The 20,945-nt window shown below is 31.8% G+C and overlaps 1 protein-coding gene across 2 annotated transcripts in view; it reads left to right on the top strand.

The window, feature by feature from the left end:
- LOC139515983 (cleavage and polyadenylation specificity factor subunit 2-like) overlaps positions 1-20,945 on the top strand; it is a 167,125-nt gene that overhangs the window by 97,615 nt on the left and 48,565 nt on the right. For both annotated transcript variants that reach the window (XR_011662884.1, XM_071305780.1), the window contains exon 10: positions 5,587-5,754. Coding sequence is in view for 1 of the 2 variants with exons in the window: in XM_071305780.1 (XP_071161881.1) it covers positions 5,587-5,754 (168 nt within the window). In the remaining variant the exon portion in view is untranslated. The remainder of the gene's footprint in view (positions 1-5,586; positions 5,755-20,945) is intronic.

The following is a 20,945-nucleotide window of genomic DNA, read 5'->3' as shown; positions in this document are numbered from 1 at the left end:
GAATTTTTGTAGGCTGCTGTTAATTTTGTTTATGGGATAAATGATTGGATCTTGTACTGGTAACTGCAGCATAAGGGGAAATATTTTCTGAGATGCACCAAAATTTTATTTAATACTAGCAAGATCTAAAGCTAAATAAATGATCAGTTCTGTCTTTGACATACAAACCTATGAAAAACAAATAAAAACAAAATCAGGTTTTATTTTGATAGATGTTGTTTTGTGTAAATGATTGACAGGTTCTAACAGAACGTAAGATTATAACAGACTGCTGTGAAACATTAAGACAAGTTTTGATTGAGTTTGTCATTAATTAAGGTGTTATGTATGTATTTCATGCTAAAGATAAAAGTAAGACTGTTTATATAATAGAAGTGTTCATAAGCTTACAAATCTATTTAGATCTTTGTAAACTGCTGACTTGTATGATTACAGTTAGAGATTCTGTATGGGGGATTGTCCAATGAGTTTTCCTGTGAATGTCAGTGCATGGTTCTCTCCAAGCACTATGGCTTCCTCCACCAATAAAAATTAACCACCACATAATAGCTTATAGTGCTGAAAATGGCATTAAGCTCCAATCAATCAAAACTTTATAGGTCTTAGCATTCCCCTACATTCAGATTGTTGTTTGTAATATTTCTATATCTGATCATTATTTTGATCTTGTTTTCACTACTGTGGACATGCATTTTTATGCCTTACCTACAATAGTAGAGGGGCATTATGTTTTCTGGTCTGTGGGTCTGTTCGTTCGTCCGTCCGTTCGTTAGTCTGTTTGTCCGTCCGTTCGTTCGTTAGTCTGTTTGTCCGTCCATTCATTATTAGGTTTGTCCCGCTTCAGGTTAAAGTTTTTGGTCAAGGTAGTTTTTGATGAAGTTGAAGTCCAATCCACTTGAAACTTAGTGATATGATATTTCTAATTTCAATGCCAAATTAGCGTTTTTACCCCAATTTAACGGTTCACTGAACATAGAAAATGATAGTGCGAGTGGGGCATCCGTGTACTTGGGACACATTCTTGTTTTTCTTCTGTCTCCTACCCCAACCATCATCTCACTAACATCAATCACCACTAATTCTCTAATGGAAAAAAAAAACATTTAAGTGATAAATAACTATAGGAGGTTCCTGACTTTTGGCAGACCCATGAAAATGTCATTAGTTACTCTGTTGACACACCCCTCTGGCTTCTTTTTGAGTTCATGGGAATCCCTCAGTTTTTGTCTGTTACCTTGGTTTGTCTATTTGTAATTGATTTATGTGATTTATGTGATTTTCACATCAATAAACTATCATATGGTTGGCCTTGGGCCTAAAATAAAATATTGTGTGTTTTCCCAATTCCGACCGACCTTGCAAAAACGGTCCGACTTATAAAATTTTATTGTCAAAACTAAGTCAAATATTATTTTTTCATTTTTGGATTTTCAGGTTGGCCAGATCGACCGATATTGTTTCAGCTTATTTGAAAAAATAAAATTATTCCCCTACCAACCTACCAACACCTGGCTTGGCAGGGTCGGGATTGGGGAAACAAACAATAAATTAATTTAGGCCTTGCCTTGATTTAACTATTTTTAATCTGTCAATCTCCCTGTACCACAGAATCTAGATACCTTGATTTGAATTATTGGATCATAATATAACATAGTACCAATATAGTTTCACCTTTAAGGTTTATAGTATTTCTCTTGTCATTAAGAATCTCCTGATCTATATTACTTAAGACAATAATGAGACAGACCCGGCATATTTTATTGAGATATTATAGTAGCCTTGACTTCTTGTGTGAACTTAGAAAATCTGCTTTCCATTATCGGAACAATATCTGAAGTTTACAATATAAGTTTACTGGATACTTAGTAATTAAAGCCATCTTGAATAAGTAGAGAGCATCATTGCTAATGATTTCTAAAAGTCAAGTGTCATGAACTGTAGAAACAACTTAGCATAAATAACTAGGAGTTTGATATTAATTTATTATCTCACTTTTGATTAATGAACTTAAGAGTTGAGAGGTATGCCATGGAAGTGGATGTAAACAACAATTTTATGCCTCATTGCTGTGAGAAATGAAACAATTATGTAACTCTTCTTGCTGTTTGATAATGATCGAAGCACAGAAACTATTAACCTCATACCAACATATGCATGATTCCTTTGTAAACTTCTCAAGGGCTTGTATTTTCAGCCTAGACTGACTTTCTTGAGAGAATACATACAATCCTGGGTTTGAAATTAGCATGTGCCCTCTTGCCAATGGCTCTTTAAATTTAGTTTGGGCTACTAAAATTCTGTTTTTCTTGTATGGGCTTCATAAATTAGCTACCAAAGTTAAAGCTGTGGGCTACCATGCCAAAATTTTAACTTCAATTCCATACAATGTCTGTCACATGAACTTTAATAACTCAGTCTGGGTTATATTCAGCATAATATAATTTCTTTACGACACCCTGATTAATCTGATACCTTGACAAACTGTAACTTGTCTATTTTGTCCTCCAATCTCTATTTGGATTTCTTGTTGTTGGGTTGCTGTCTTCTTTTGTACATATTTGACTTTTCAAAGTTATATGACTGAAACTTACATAAGTTTGTAAAATAACCACCATGCAATAGTTTTATAGAGCCAATCACAATAACTGTTTAAGCAACACCAATATGACAAAGGGAGTTAATTTAATATTTATTGCAAAATGTATGAGCATCAATTAACAGAATAAGTTTGTAAATTGTGTTTTTATTATGCCCCACCTACGATAGTAGAGGGGCATTATGTTTTCTGGTCTGTGCCTCCGTCCGTCTGTGCGTCCGTTCGTCCGTTCAGGTTAAAGTTTTTGGTCAAGGTAGTTTTTTATGAAGCTCAAGTCCAATCAACTTGAAACTTAGTACACTTGTTGCTTATGATATGATCTTTCTAATTTTAAAGCCAAATTAGACTTTTGACCCCAATTTCACGGTCCACTGAACATAGAAAATGAAAGGGGGAGTTTCAGGTTAAAGTTTTTGGTCAAGGTAGTTTTTTATGAAGCTCAAGTCCAATCAACTTGAAACTTAGTACACTTGTTGCTTATGATATGATCTTTCTAATTTTAAAGCCAATTTAGTTAGACTTTTGACCCCAATTTCACATTCCACTTAACATAGAAAATGAAAGGGGGAGTTTCAGGTTAAAGTTTTTGGTCAAGGTAGTTTTTGATGAAATTGAAGTCCAATCAAGTTGAAACTTAGTACAGATGTTCCCTATAGTATAATCTTTCTAATTTTAATGCCAAATTAGATTATTACCCAATTTTTACAGTCCATGGAACATGGAAAAGGATAGTGCAATTGGGGCAATCGTGTACTTTGGACACATTCTTGTTTACTTCCTTATTCTGACCTTTTGGTTTTGCACAGTTTTAGATAGACTTATGATGTTTCAAAGTGTCATGACCATATAAACTCAAGATATTTGACACATTTGATGGCTGGGCTGTCCTCTGTGGCTACTTATCACGACGTTGAGTCTGACCATTGTATATATGTTTTATATTCATACCTAACAGGGTTGTATTATCTTGACTTTTTGTAATGTTAATTAATATTTATGAGGTAGACATTGTCCATAATTGAATAGGTTACTGTAGTTTTAAATTCCAGTTTAAGTCATAATTTCAATATTCCGGCTGCTAATTTATTCCGGTGGGAAAAATTACCGGAAAAAATACAAACAAGTCTATAATCTACAAGAGTCTATTATACTGGTTTAACACATGATGGACAGTACAGTTAGATGTTTACGGAATAAATTGTCCAATATTTCTGTTGTTTAGTAGTCGCTATGCTGTCAATGTGTTTGCTGTTCTGTTGTCATTCATTGAGATTAATTGTCAAATAAATAAGTTCTAGGCAGTTAGCTTGATAAAATTAACTGTTCTATCAAATTGTCATTAAAAATTGATAGACCTGGATGATTGACAGTGTTGAGGTTAATGTGTCAGGTCGGAGTATTAGAAAAGTACAGGGCTGAGTAGAAAATACATTTGTTCTAGATTTTTTTTGCTATTTGGTATTGCCATGTTATTGACTTCATCCTTTTTTTCTCTCAACATTTTCATTCAAAAATAAAATTCAGAAGAAAAAAATCTTTCTTTTATTCTTCTTATTTACTCCTCTTATTCCAAAAGATTTCCCTCTGTCATACTACACACTACTTACTACATAGCATCTCTGATATGGCAGGAAATAATGATAAAATTAGTATTAGTCTACAGGACAAAGCACTGATAAATTATGATGCATGGAAAGTGTTGTCAGGACTCAATACAGAGTTTTGTCAACCCAATGTTAATGTTCTTGTGAGAATGTTATTTCCTGTAGAATCAGTAATGTAGATGAGAATGTGGATTTCTGAGACTCTGGATGAATTATAGCTTAATATGAACATACGATGTATACTTTCAGAATTCAATAATAGCAATGTTGAAAAAATTTTGAATGAATTTTGGTTCCCTTTTAAAATCAGATTGATAATACCAAAAGAAATGACATTTTAAATGCGTGTCTTAGTCTCTGTTGAAATTTGGACTACTTTTGCATTGAGATTTTCCTAATTTGTTTTGCAAAATTTAGGTTAACATTTTCAATTAATCTTGATAAGGTTTTTTAACGAAAATCGAGTTCCAAAGTCGGCTTTGTTCAGTTTAAAACTTAATTGGCCTTTATATTTCAAAGCTTTAATTACTGCTGATGAGTTTTCAAATATTTTACGCAGTTATTCCGTTACTGTAAATTGTACTATTATATTAGGTTAATAACTTTAAAATTTTAAGCTTATGAATATTTGTGAATCAAATTTCCAATTTACAGTTTAATTGTTTGTATTAAAACTTCACAGAATGGCAATGAGTTGCATTTTGTGTAAAGTTGATTATAGAATCTTGCTTTTATTCATGAATAATGACAGACACAGTTTGCTGAAAGATGGATTGACATTTAATTTCATTCTTTTTAATTTCACTTGTACAATTTCTCATGAAATTAATTTTACTAGATTTGTTGTGTAATTGAGGATTATAGAAGAGGAAACTAATTGATTGATTTCCTTAAATAAATTTGGACGAAGTGTATGGATGTTGGGTTGTTGTCTTATTTTTTATAACCGACATTTCATTTATTCATTCTCATGGAAAAACTGTTTTCGCTAAAATATTGACATAATAAGTTGTGCAGACAGTCAATTTAAAAGCAAATAAAAAAGAATTAGTTGGTTGCTGCATCTTGTAATATCTGTTTTGAAGGGTATATCAGGGGAAAGTAATGGTTTTAAACTAACATAGATAATCAGGCTTTCAGACCTAGTGACAAGTTTGACATATATATATACATACCAAATGAATACCATAAAAGATTTAAGACCAATGTCTAGTAGAAGTATATTTATTTGGTTATCTTGGGTACACTTTAGAAATATAATTTGCATTTATGCAAACGGTCTTACAGAACTCCTAAGATACTGATAATGTCTAATTTGAAATAAAATTAAAGTCAGTTAAGATATATTCAGAAAAGAATTGTATAAAATTTTAATTTTAATTTCAGGTTGTGCTTGCCAGTGTGCCAGATTTGCAATGTGGATTTTCCCGAGATCTATTCTTAGCATGGTGTGGCAGTGCCAGAAACAGCATTATATTGACCAATCGAACATCACCTGGAACATTAGCCCGATACCTCATAGAGAATCCTCAGAACAGAACTGTAACTATGGAAGTAAGTACATACTGGTATATGTCATGCTTCAGTGATTGGTAGCACCTGGGAAATGTCATATATTTTGTAATTGTTTGAATCACAGAAAAAAACAGCTTTTGTGATTTTCATTTCTTCTGTTTAATTGAAACTTTTAACAACACGACGGCTGCCACATGTGGAGCAGGATCTGACCACCCTTCCAGAGCACCTGAGATTACCCCAAGTTTTTGGTGGGGTTGATGTTGCTCCGTCTTTAGTTTTCTTTGCTGTGTTTTATGCACTATTGGTTTTTATACGACCGCAAAATTTGAAAAAATTTTCGTCGTATATTGCTATCACGTTGGCGTCGTCGTCGTCGTCCGAATACTTTTAGTTTTCGCACTCTAACTTTAGTAAAAGTGAATAGAAATCTATGAAATTTTAACACAAGGTTTATGACCACAAAAGGAAGGTTGGGATTGATTTTGGGAGTTTTGGTCCCAACATTTTAGGAATAAGGGGCCAAAAAGGGCCCAAATAAGCATTTTCTTGGTTTTCGCACTATAACTTTAGTTTAAGTTGATAGAAATCTATGAAATTTTGACACAAGGTTTATGACCACAAAAGAAAGGTTGGGATTGATTTTGGGAGTTTTGGTTCCAACAGTTTAGGAATTAGGGGCCAAAAAAGGGCCCAAATAAGCATTATTCTTGGTTTTTCGCACAATAACTTTAGTATAAGTAAATATAAATCAATGAAATTTAAACACAAGGTATATGACCATAAAAGGAAGGTTGGTATTGATTTTGGGAGTTTTGGTCCCAACAGTTTAGGAATAAAGGGCCCAAAGGGTCCAAATTAAACTTTGTTTGATTTCATCAAAAATTGAATAATTGGGGTTCTTTGGTATGCCGAATCTAACTGTGTATGCAGATTCTTAATTTTTGGTCCCGTTTTCAAATTGGTCTACATTAAGGTCCAAAGGGTCCAAAATTAAACTTAGTTTGATTTTAACAAAAATTGAATCCTGGGGGTTGTTTGATATGCTGAATTTAGAAATGTACTTAGATTCTTAATTATTGGCCTAGTTTTCAAGTTGGTCCAAATGGGGGTCCAAAATTAAACTTTGTTCATCAAAAATTGAATAAATGGGTTCTTTGATATGCCAAATCTAACTGTGTATGTAGATTCTTAATTTTTGGTCCAGTTTTCAAATTGGTCTACATTAAGGTCCAAAGGGTCCAAAATTAAACTAAGTTTGATTTTAACAAAAATTAAATTCTTGGGCTTATTTGATATGCTTTATCTAAATATGTACTTTGATTTTTGATTATGGGCCCAGTTTTCAAGTTGGTCCAAATCAGGATTCCATATCAAGTATTGTGCAATAGCAAGAAATTTTCAATTGCACAGTATTGCACAATAGCAAGAAATATCTAATTGCACAATATTGTGCAATAGCAATTAATTTTCAATTGGAGTTATCTTTCTTTGTATAGAATAGAAGTTGATAATATATGTTGGAAATTTGCCAGACATGACTATGATGTCATTTTCTATTTTTATTTGCCAATAACTTTATGTAAATAACTTCATTGGAAATTTGCCAATATAAAATGTTGCTGATGAAGCTTTTTTTCCTTATCTTATCTAAAATGTTTTTAGATAATGTATGTTGGACATTTGCCAGACATGACTATGATGTCATTTTCTATTTTTATTTGCCAATAACTTTATGTAAATAACTTCATTGGAAATTTGCCAATATAAAATGTTGCTGATGAAGTTTTTTTTATTGTTTTATACAATAAACAATGTATATTCACTTTTACTACCAACCAATCTTTACCATTCAGTGATAACAAGCACTTTATTTTACATTTTAATATTTTATGATGCATTTAAAAGAGTAGTTATTGTTGCAAACTCCATTAGAAATTTGAATTGATATCAGTTTTGGAAAAAGGGAAACAGGGATGTGAAAAAAAAGGGGGGGGGGGGGGTTACATTTTTCTCATTTCAGATTTCATAAATAAAAAGAAAATTTCTTCAAACATTTTTTTGAGAGGATTAATATTCAACAGCATAGTGAACTGCTCAAAGGCAAAAAAAATATTTTAAGTTCATTAGACCACATTCATTCTGTGTCAGAAACCTATGCTGTGTCAACTATTTAATTTTAGATTTAAAAAGTTTGAAGAAGAAATCTTTAATTGATTTGTAAAATCTTGACATTTGTTTTGTGTAAAAAAAACAACATGTAATGTCAAAAATTTGATCACAATCCAAATTCAGAGCTGTATCACGCTTGAATGTTTTGTCCATACTTGCCCCAACTGTTCAGGGTTCGACCTCTGCGGTCGTATAAAGCTGCGCCCTGCGGAGCACCTGGTTTTTGTCTTCTTATTTTTTAGCCCGAGTTTGAATACCCCTCTGCAGGTATCTTTCAAAACTCTTTTGTAACCTTTTTTTAATAGTCATGAAGACCAGTTATAATACATTCATGTTAGCTTATAATCCGTTATATGTCCTGTCATATTAAATTTGGTTCAGATACTGGATTATCTACTCTGGATAATATTCCCCAGGATTCATGCAATAACTCAAATCAAAGGAATTAATTAATTATAACAAATTTATCTTGAAACCTAAATCTACACAATTTCTGAATAAAAATACAATTAGCCTTTCTGCACTGACAAAAACTCATTCAGGTCACATGAATCAATGACTTCAAAATTTAATGAAAAATATTAATTGCGAAAATTTTCTTGAATGGTGGAGTAATTTTTAAATTGTAATTTGTTTCTAGGAAGCAATGTATTTGATTAAATTATTGAGAAATGCCAATAACTTAACAAAACAATTGATTACACTAAAGATATAGAAAGAGTTAAAGTGATATTTGCTAAATGGGGAAAAAACGAGAATTTTTATGTTTATCTTAAATGATATACAATCAACTGACGTCAAAGTTTCATTCAGAAAAAAGAATTAACTTGATAGATTTGTTTTGATAATTTTCTATAAATTTTGTAATTCTTTTACATGTTATAACTCAAAGAAAATCTTCCAGCAGGATGGGCTAACATTTTTTTTTATCCCTGCTCCTAAAGCATAAAAACCCTGATCTGTCCATCTATGCCATGAAATTACTGCTTCATTTTTCTCAAGCTACAAATCAGACGGCCTGCAATTTGGTGAGAAGCTTTATATAAGGATACTTTTCTGTTTTTGTACAAAGGTTATGCTGTATTTTACATGAACCCCACCCTCCTTTAAAAAAATGCAAAACAAAACATAACCAACAGGGGAAAAATTGGTCAAAAGAATTTACAGAAATTCTGGTAGAAATGAAGTGATGATACCAATGACCATTCAAACAACAGATGATTCTCAAATAACCTTCATCAAGTAATCTTAAAACAAGTATGGAAAGCCACAAATTTAAACTTTTGTACATTAATCCTATAAGGACCTTTAAACTAGAGTACTTTTTATGAAAAGACCCGACCGACTCTGCCACATCAGAGAAAGCAATTTGTTTCATTGTTTGCAATTGTTAATAAAATAATATTTTTTGCTAAATATGTTTACAAAGATCGTAAGAAATAAAACCAAGATAAAGTCAATTGATCAAATGAATATATTAGCTAAACGTGTATATAATTGATGTTCATGTACCAGTATTACAAAGAAGAACATCTGTTTTTATGTTAGTAAATATTAAAAATTAATTTAAAACTCTTGTAATGAAGCCATTAAGATAGAGATCATAGCCAGAATCAATAAACAAACAAATGTTCTAAAAAACACATAAATATTTACATATATTTTTATTGTTATAGTACTAACCATTAAATAGATATTAACCTTGGATGTTATTAATTTGTATATTTTTTTGTAGGTTTGCAAGTTTTATATAGATATTTTTATGCAAACTATGTAAATAAATAAGTTTAAAAATTTGTTATAGTTGAAATATGAATATCATAAATTTGACTCTTATATCAATCCAAAACATTCTAAATATGTATTTAAAAATACAAGACTTACATTAATAAGAAAGTAAGAGGAGTGGTAAGATTGCCAATTAGAGAACTATTCATCAAAGCAATTATAGGCAACTGTTAGGCCTTCAACAATGAAAAAATAACAAAATATAATCTGTATAATCAGTTTTTTTTCTATATATGTAGATTTGACAGCTATTTATTGAATTGAAATAGCATATCAAGTTTAGAGTTTGATTTGATTTCTTTCTTTTTTTTTGGGGGGGGGGGGGGGGGGGGGGGGGATGGGAGGGGAATCTTATGAATTGTAAATTCAGTTTGAAATTAATCAGGAGCTATTTAAAAAAAATGGTGAATTATCAAAATTTATATGTTCCTGTTAATTTTTGATAGTTCTTAAAATAGAATTAGAATAAACAAATTAAATTTTGTTTTGAAATGAGTGGTTGCGTGCGCCTTTCCATTATTTAAGCACAAATGCTCTGTTCAAAACACTTTCTACGTTTTCAAAAAACAACCTTCAGTGTACTTTTATTCCTTTAGAATTATACATATACTATTGATGAGAGGTTTTTTTTCACACAGATTTCGATTGCTGATAATGACAATAGAGACGGCTCTTGTTTCCTCGATGTAATTAATATCTTAAATAAGATGATTGATCACACCAAGTAATCATTAATTTAAACCTTGTTTGATATCCCATCGTTAGTCAATACCATGTAAGGAATCAAAGAAAAGATGACAATATCGACAGACTTTTTCCGATATTCTCACACCCAGTAGGATATTGTTTTCGTTTTTTATGGCTCAGACATGCTACGATCAGTAGTAATGCTCTTTCCGTGTTCCTGTTTTGCATATTCTTGCAGTTTGTCGTACATCCTAAGCAGCATTTATTGCTTAAATATATTTAGAATGGAAATTACGGATTTGGTTTTATGTTGTACTTATCCGGCCTTTGGAGTGTTATGCAGTGTCAGATTAAGTTCAGGGTCAGATTTCAATCAAATAGTTAATTCCTTGCTCGTTGTTATGTGTTTAACACTGTGTTGACAAATATTCCAATATTTTCCTTTTACATGATGCATATTGGTTGGAGGATTAATGGGAATTACATTACAGTAGACATCAATGAAATATGATTAACAGAACCAAACAACACAAGTTTTCCAAAAAAAAAGCATCTAGGCCATTATGATCTGTAATATTTTATTCTGGTTTTTTTTTGTTTTTTTTTTTTAATAAAATAAATCTTTTATTGCACATTTCTCTGCTGTTTACAATTTCCTCGACTCACAGCATTCAGTTGGGTATCCCTGTAAATTAGTTACTGTTTAACCAGGGAGATTATACAGTAAGATTTTGACAATTTGTTTTTTTACAGTTTCCTCATATTAAGTAATTACGGAAATTGTACTATCTATTGTCCATATTGTTTTTAAGTTAATCATTGACCTTTCTGTCTTTCTTTTATTCTGTCTATGCAAAAATAACATAAAAAATGTGGTGCATACTGAATAACCTCTGTAGTGTGTTCACATTTTTAAGATTATATTAAATAGACAGAAAAAATAATACATGTACAGCCATTCCTTATAATTCAATTCTAGATTCTTTTTTAGGAGTAAATCATGGAAAAATCATTGATGACGTCATAGTCACATGACAAAATAATATCTAAGAGCTGATAGACAAAAAACTCTCTGCCAATCAGAAGATGTGTTACATCCAAAATTATTTAAAGATAGGCAGAACCATATTTCTTAACCATAATAAGTGATATGCTAACAACTCTTTCAGGATTTACCAGTGTGTACATCGGTATGCTGCAGTTGTCTCAAAAGCTCATTTACATAAATTATGAAAAAGGACAATAAGAAAACAATTGCTATAATTGAATGTATATTATCGTAAACATGATCATTAATGATTTTTTTTTACTTATAAAATTAAGAATGGATATGGGGAATGTGTCAAAGAGACAACAACCCCACCACAGAGAAGACAACAGCAGAAGGTCACCAACAGGTCTTCAATGCAGCTAGAAATTCCCACATCTGGAGGCGTCCTTCAGCTGGCCCCTAAACAAATATATATACTAGTTCAGTGATAATGAACGCCATACTAAACTCCAAATTGTACACAAGAAACTAAAATTAAAAATAATACAAGACTAACAAAGGCCAAATGCTCCTGACTTGAGACAGGCGCAAAAAATGCGGCAGGGTTAAACATGTTTATGAGATATCAACCCTTCTCGTATACCTCTAGCCAATGAAGAAAAGTAATCGCATAACAATACGCACATTAAAATTCAGTTCAAGAGAAGTCCGAGTCTGATGTCAAAAGATGTAACCAAAGAAAATAAACAAAATGACAATAATACATAAATAACATCAGACTACTAGCAGTTAACTGACATGCCAGCTGGATCAGACTTCAATTAAACTGATTGAAAGATTATGTCTTCATCATATGAATATCAGGCACAATCCTTTCGTGAGGGGTTTAGTATCATACCATCATAACATATATGAGAAGAACTATATGTTATCACTATTTGTTATCACTATTTGTTATCACTTTTTGTAATCACTATATGTGACATGCCCTTTATGGGCCCATTATTGGTGTTATAAAGTATTCTTATTGGTATTCATGATAATAGTATTGTACTTTTATTCGCTAAAATTCTGAATAAAATGCATTAATGACACATCAGTTAGGTCAGAATATGTTAACAATATTAGACTAGATTTCAGAAATTATATGCAGGCATTTATAATAACATATCATTGACCACCCCCCATTTCCCCACCCACCCCATCAACCCTCCCACCCTATCACAATAATTTAAGAATTTAGAGTAATTACCTTTTGGGTAACCAAATTGTTGTTGTAGTTTTATATTTTATGTTTATTACTTTAATAAGTAATGTTATAAAAATATAATCTATACATCACTGCATCTTAATGCTTTTCGGATCTTTTTAGGAGATACTTATCACAAGACACTTAACAAATTGTTAACATAGTACATAAAACAAACTGATCAATACATCAATCAAAGTTATATTTTAAAAAATCTGTCTTTTTTAAACTTATGATAGGCACAGATCAATGCATCTATGCATCTATCAAATATATATTTTGAATAATATGTCTTTTCACAACTTGTACACCATATTGTAGAGCAATTAAATCGTACTGATCATTAATACAGAATTATCTTTTAATCTCTATTATCGATGGTGAATATTCCGTGAGGTCATAACGTAAATAAATATGAAGGAATCTATATCATATATTGGAATGATATTTACATTGAAGCATCTGAACTAGTGTTGATCCAAACTTGAAAATAAACATCTTTCACTTTTTTCCGACATTCTCATGCAATTTAATCATTTTTCAGTCAATTTGTAATCAAAATGTAATTAGTGAGTGTTCACAATGTAATCATTGTTAACTAATCAAACATGTTAGGTCTCATTGTTGCATCAATAAAAATATTGCAATTGTTTGGACATTTGGTATTTTTCTAGTTCACATAAAAGTTGAGGTGGACTTTAAATAATAATTCCTTCTTTTTTTTTCATCAGATCCATAAGTCCTTTTACATATTCATATAGATTCCTACACTGCAACAAGTGTATTACGATATTTCTCCACTCGAGACAGTTCTTGAGACAGTTAAAATTTAACTGTCAAGAGTGGAGAAATATCGTAATACACGAGTTATAGTGCCGGAATCTGTTTCTCTGATGATTTTTAGCTCACCTGGCCCAACTCACAAACTTAACTGTGTAGATACTAGCACTGAAATGTTTACCACTCTCCCTACACCGGTACCTAAGTCATCAGAAAATAAAACAATACAAAAGAACAAATCAATTACACTACATATCGTGGTTGTAGGTAAAAGTTGCATCTGTATCACAACGAATGGCTGATTTGTTAAAATGCCAGAAAAGGCAATATAACATGTGTTAGTAACACAGGGTGATCTATGACCAACTGATGTAAGATGTTCTCCAGTTAAAATATATACATGTATAATCTTATCTTATCTTTAGACGATAAAACCTTAAAAGACCAGGACTAATACAGATATACATATATTCAGAATGATAAAACACGATTTGAATTTGTTCGATATTATTTGGCTCCTTGACAAGTTACGTGGTATGGTATCTTGCATAAAAGATGTTAATGATAAAATAAAATCAATATTAAATTAAAAACCAATTGTTCAGAGAACAATTGAAGGTCTTTCCACTAGTAAAGATCTATTTTGATATGGAAATATAAAAAATCAGTTTAAAATGTTAGTTCCTATGGCTTTATGATGTATTAATATCAATTTAAAGCAAAGGTCAAAATCTAGAACGTCCTATTAACCTATGACCTTGACCTCAATTTTAAGGTCACAAACCAAGGATCTTAAATCAAAAGACCCTAGGTCTTTAATATGTTTGGTTAAAGAGTAATATCACTTTACGGGTAAACCTAAATATACGATGGGCAAAAACTCCCATTTATTATCTGCGAACCCTTTCAACCAAAATATACAAGTAAGGACATGTCGCAACTAACAATTTATGAAAAATTATTTGTAGATATGTCATACGGTATTTGAAAATCAGTGAAAATAAGCAAAAATCAAAATTTAGAACATGACCTTGACCTTTGACCTTGACCTCATTTTCATTTTTTTGGACCAAGGACCTCAAATCTGAAGACCATAGGTCTCTATCACTTATGGTTTACCAGTTAGAAATGCATATTACTTATATCATTTACATAAGGGGAAATAACTCTCATATGGAGTCTCTGGAAAGCTTCGGTCCAAATGAATTGCCTAATCCTGAAGATGTAACCAGCAATTTGGTAAAATAAATTTGTCGTAACCTTTTACGGTTGCGAAGGAGTAGTGGCCACAAGAAAAACAGTGTTTGGGGAGATAACTCTTACAACGCAAAGTATGTGGTTAAGCAGTTGTCAGTTTTAAAAGCGCATACACTTTACGATATCATATTCCAAATATCTAAGCGACATCTTTTGAAACATCAATACTACGCAAGAAAAAAATTAGGCGGAAGAAAAAAAAAGAAAAAAAATAATAATGATTAAAAACCAATCGTTCAGAGAACCATTGATGGTCTTTCCACCAGTTAAAACCTTTTTTTTATATGAAAATATTAAAATTTGGTTTTAAATGTCAGTTTTAGCGTCAAATGACAGCTTATTGAACGCTTAATCCAAAAATATATGGTTTCTATAAAAAAAAAAAAAAATAGAAAAGGGAGATAATCTTTTACTTCCGGTTTAAAAAGTTTACTTCCGGTATTGTTTGATAGTTTACTTGACACTGATTCCAAAAATATATGGTTCTATATACTTTTACATTGATTTAGTGCAAAAAAAAGCTACTTCAGGTTTACAAAAGGTCACTTCCGGTTGTGTTTTTTAAGGTCACATTGCTTACAACTTAATGCAAACAGTCCCATGGCTTTATCAGGTGTACATATGAGGTAAAAGCAAAGGTCAAAATCTAGAACGTTTAATTAGCATATGACCTTGAGCTCAATTTCAAGGTCATGAACCAAGGACCTCAAATCAAAAGACTCTAGTCCTTTATTTTATATTGTTCATGAGTTATATTACCATACGTATGCTATTAGATATAAAAAGGGGGAAAACTCGCGTCAAATGTCTACGTACCCTTTCGACTAAAATTTATGTGTTACTACATGTCGTAACTAACAATTTTATGAAAATATTTTGTCAATATCTTATATGATTTCTGAAAATAAGAGATCACAAGCCAAAATCAAAATTTTAATCACGACCTTGACCTTTGACCTTGACCTCATTTTCATTTTTTTGGACCAAGGACCTCAAAACAAAAGACCCTAGGCCTCTAACACTTATGGTTTTCCAGTTAAAAATGCATATCACTTATATCAAATATAAAAGGGGAAATAACTCTCATATGGAGTATCTGGATAGCTTCGGTCAAAATAAATCAAATCATCCTGAGGATATATGAATCAATTTGGTAAAATAAATTTCTCGGTTTCTTATACGGTTGCGAATATTAAGCGATCACAAGAAAAACAGTGTTTGGGGAGATAACTCTTACATTGAAAAGATTTTGGTTACGCGGTGTCAGTTACAAAAGCGTAATAATTGTTCGATATCATATACCATATATCTAAGCGACATCTTGCGAAACAAAAAAATTGCGAAGGAACAAAAAGTTGGCAGAAGAAAAAAAAAAATAATAATAATAATAATCAGAAGAAAACCAATAGGTCTTTCCACGGAAAAGTGGAAAGACCTAATAATCAGAACAAATTCAATAGGTCTTTCCACGGAAAGGTGGAAAGACCTAAAAATCAATAGTCTTGGCCTTGTTTTTGTAGGAATACCTGCATGTTCAAGGTATGAAAATAGATGATGTGACGTATTTTAATGTACTATAATTAGCATCTATTGGGCTATTTAAAACATTGATTTACCTATCTTATCGAATGAAAAAAATCCCGACAAATTGGCTCTACCTCTTTATAGAAATGCTTAAAAACTGTGTTTTTGTGAATAGACCATCAGGATATATTTATAAAGGTTAACTACTTTGACCTACTTTTTGTTAATATTGGGATGTATCATGCAATTGATTAAATGTATTGCCAACTTTAACTTTGCCTTTGATAAGAGTTCAGTAAACAGCTGAAATAAAATGACTGATGGTCGGTTGGTGGGTGCTCAAATTTGGGTCTGTTAACTGTTAACAGACAAACAGATTTATTTGGTCTAGGACATCATGTGTTCTTGTAATTGAATTAATAATTATTATATTTTTACTGCTCCTGTTATTATACGTTTAAGTTATTTTGGCTGTGGTCTTATGATGGTTTATTTGGTACAGAAGATGAAAGTCCTGGGAACATTGAATACACTTAATAAAACATCCCACAAAATGATCAGTGCAAAGTTTATATATATTTGTGATAAGCATCATAAGAAGAACATTATGAGCCATGATAATTCAATGATAATTAAAAAAAAAAGTGGCCATATATAATTTAATTTAATGATAAAATAAAACCAACAACATAATAAGAAGGGTAAGCCATTAAATGGTGTTTCAGTTAAATGAGTAAATGATTTCACTAATTTTATTACCAGTTCGAAAGAATATTATTGCACACTTGAAAGAATAAAAGTAAACTAAACTGACTTTCCCTCATTTCTTATTTTAGATAAATGCAATAGAACATATTATTCTGTTATGCCAACATTAACATTCAGTACTGACCCATATGGGTCAAAAAGAGATGGTATGATAAGAGCCATTATTTGGCTGATATTACAAAATTATGTTGATAAATGACCAGGTTGATATAGTCTGGACACTTGAGTAAAAATGTTGCATTTTTGCTATCACTGTGATTATAAACATGCTGATATTGACATATATTTCTTTGACATAAAATAACCTTTTTACACATGGTTTTTATACGCCCGTCAAAATTTTGACAGGACGTATTATGGTATACAAATGTCCGGTGTCCTTCTGTCCGTCCGTCTGTCCAGCGTAAACATGTCGCACCGTAACTTGAGAACGACTTATCCAAATTTCATGAAACTTAATATAGTTGTTTCTTATGATGGTCAAATGATCTGTATACTTTTTGGTGAAAATAAGATTTAAACTTTTTGAGTTACAGCACTTTGTAACTAAAACGGGTGTGTTTTTTTTTTTCACATGTCGCACCGTATCTCAAAAACTTTTCTTGATTATTGCTTAAAACTTTACACACTTCTTAGTTATATTAGTCTTAATATCTGTATACTTTTTGGTGATGTTTCTAAATTTCATTTTTTGAGTTTTTGAGTATTTTGTAAACAAGGGGGAGGGTTTGTTTACATGTCGCGCCGTATCTCAAAAACGATTTATGATTATTGCTTAAAACTTTACACACTTCTTTGTTATATTAATCTAAAGATCTGTATACTTTTTGGTGATGACTCAAAATTATATTTTTGAGTTATTGACTATTTTGTAAAAAAGGGGAGTTTTTTTTTTACATGTCACGCCGTATCTCAAAAACAATTTATGATTATTGCTTGAAACTGTACACACTTCTTTGTTATACTAATTTAAAGATCTGTATACTTTTTGGTTTGATTCAAAATTTTATTTTAGTGATATTTGTAAAAAAAAAAACAGGGTGGGGGGGGGGGGGGGGTGTGGGGGGGGGGGGTTCACATGTCCCGCTGTGTCTCAAAAACAATAAATGGTTATTGCTTAAAACTTCCTCAGAAACTATTTATGATTATTGCATAAAACTTCCACACAAGACGTCGGCCGTATCATGCGCTCATGGCGCAGCTGTTTATTTATAGATATAAGCAACAGCCTAACTTACAAAGGTGTTTTACACATACAAATGAAACATGTATAATATATGTTTTTTTTTGCTATGTTGAAGACCCATCAATGGCCTTGGGCTGATTTCTGCTCTTTGGTCAGGTTGTTGTCTCTTTGACAAATTTTTCATTTCCATTCTCAATTTAGAGCGCATTTGTTACTAATCTAGTCGTTTAATCCAAATGTTTACTTACATTTTTTGGTCAACGTTGACATCGTTCACATAAACGATGTACGCGCAAAATAGTCGCATAGTCGTTGATCGTTTATCGTTGAGACGTGTAAACAATAAAAATTTGTCGTTTAAATAATTATGAGCACATGTTGTTTTCGCAAAGTTCTAGTTATTTATTTCCCGCACTTTTACCTGTTTGTTTACAGTGCGTGAGTGGAATCTATTTCTGTCTGACTATGTGGGGTCGATAAAGTTTATTAAACATTGTATTTGTTTCTAGCAGCTTAACGTTTACTAAACGATAGTCATCGATGACAAAATTTCGGGTTAGAAACAAATGGACTCTTAATAAACATCTGTGTTATAGACATGTTGTAGCAAAATATCTTATTTGGTCAAGTTGTTGCTCTATATATAATTGACAAGATATCAAAATGAGACAAAATATGACTGTGGCCTCTGTAAAACAGAAGTATGCTGGTCGGATAAAGGAATTATGTGTGACAGTTGTGACCAATGGTATCACACATCTTGTCAAGGAGTAGGAAATGAGACATATAACATGTTATCAGACAGTAAACACATTTGGTATTGTCTTCGCTGTGCACTACCCAACTACTCAGGCGGACTTTTTGAATCACTCGACACATTGTCGGACACAAACATTTTTGACTCTCTAAACCAGATGCATCATCATGCTCTGAGATTTTAGACCCACCTCAAGCAACATCATCTCCAAAACCCATTCTCAAAACAACCAAAAAGCATAAAACAACAGCAAAAAAGGCTAACAAACGTCTCACAATATTAAATATAAACTGTCAGTCGATAAAATCAAAAGTAGCTGACCTCCACCAAGTAATTGACCAAGTCAAACCAGACATTATAGTAGGTACAGAATCCTGGCTTACGCCAGATATATGTAACTCCGAAATCTTCCCTAAAGACTTGTTCTGTATTTATCGTAAAGACCGGACAGGTCGTAAAGGAGGGGGTGTCTTCTTAGCAATATCAGTTCATATCTTGTCATCAGAACAACCAGAACTAGACACAAATTGTGAATTACTATGGGCAAAAGTAGATATAATTGGAGTAAAATCAATCTAAATTGGGGCTTATTATAAACCACAGGAAAACGACACTGAAAGTGTCGCTGAACTAAGCAGATCATTACAAAGAATACCAACACACAGTAATATCTGGCTACTTGGAGATTTCAACCTCCCTAATTATGACTGGGTTAAACAAGAACTGAAACCAAATTGTAAATTTACAAATACATATAATAACTTTTTTGATATCATGAATGATCATAATCTTGAACAGGTTGTACATATACTAACAAGACAGGAAAACACACTAGATCTTTTACATAAACCAACCTTCACTCGTACAAAACATAAAAACACTACCAAGTCTCGGAACATCAGACCATGACATTGTCTTCCATGAAATGAACATCACAATGGGTAGAAAAAAGAAAACACCAAGAAAAATAAGTCAATACAAAAAAGCAGACTGGGACAAAATACGCATAGAAGTAAAAAAATTCCAAGACGAATACTTTTCTCTAACACTAACTAATAACACCACAGAAGAAAAGTGGACACTGATCAAAAACAAAATACAAGAAATAACAGACAAAAATATTCCATCAAAAATAATGAAACAAAAACAAGATATTCCTTGGTTAACACCAGAAATAAAGAGACTTATAAGAAAGAGAGACCAAATACATAAGAAAATAAAGGCAACAAAATCAGAAAAAAAATCGGATACCATCAAACAGCACCGATCCTTAAAACACCAAGTACAACAAAAGCTTAGAACATCATATTGGAACTATATAGAAAACATTATAATTGAAGACAGCAAACTGAAAGATAGCAAACCAAGCAAAAAGTTTTGGTCATTCAAAAAAAACCAAAAAAGTGAAAATATGGGTGTATCACCACTAAAGGTAAACGGTATTACAAAAACAAACCCCCAAGATCAGGCTGAAGCACTAAACCATCAGTTTCACTCAGCATTTACCACACCAAAACCTTTGAAATTATCTCACATTTGTGAACTAAAATCATTAAAATCAGCAACACATAAATTCGAAATGAAGCAAATAAACATCACCCCAGAAGGAACATCTAAATTACTAAAAAACTTAAACCCATCAAAAGCAATTGGACCAGACAAAATATCACCTCATTTTCTAAAAGAAGTTCATCATGAAATCTCACCTATAATATCTGACTTGTTTAACTCATCAGTAAATACAGGCACAGTACCAAACGACTGGAGAGAGGCCTTGGTTACACCAGTTTTCAAAAAGGGAGCAAAATCTAAACCTGAAAACTATAGGCCCATCTCTCTAACCTGTATTCTTAGTAAATCACTAGAACATATAATTGTATCATCCATAATGAAACATCTAGACATTCACGATTTACTATACCCACTGCAGCATGGTTTTAGATCAAAAGTAAGCTGTGAAACACAACTTTTAACTTTTACACAGCAAATACTTGATTACATGGCAAACGGTAAACAAACTGACGTAGTTGTCATGGATTTTTCAAAAGCATTTGATAAGGTGGACCACCAA

Source organism: Mytilus edulis, chromosome 3 (genome assembly GCF_963676685.1).
Source record: "Mytilus edulis chromosome 3, xbMytEdul2.2, whole genome shotgun sequence".
NCBI classification, from domain to species: Eukaryota; Metazoa; Mollusca; class Bivalvia; order Mytilida; family Mytilidae; genus Mytilus; species Mytilus edulis.
Note: the sequence above shows the minus strand (reverse complement) of the source record. Positions and strands in the feature narration are given on the sequence as shown.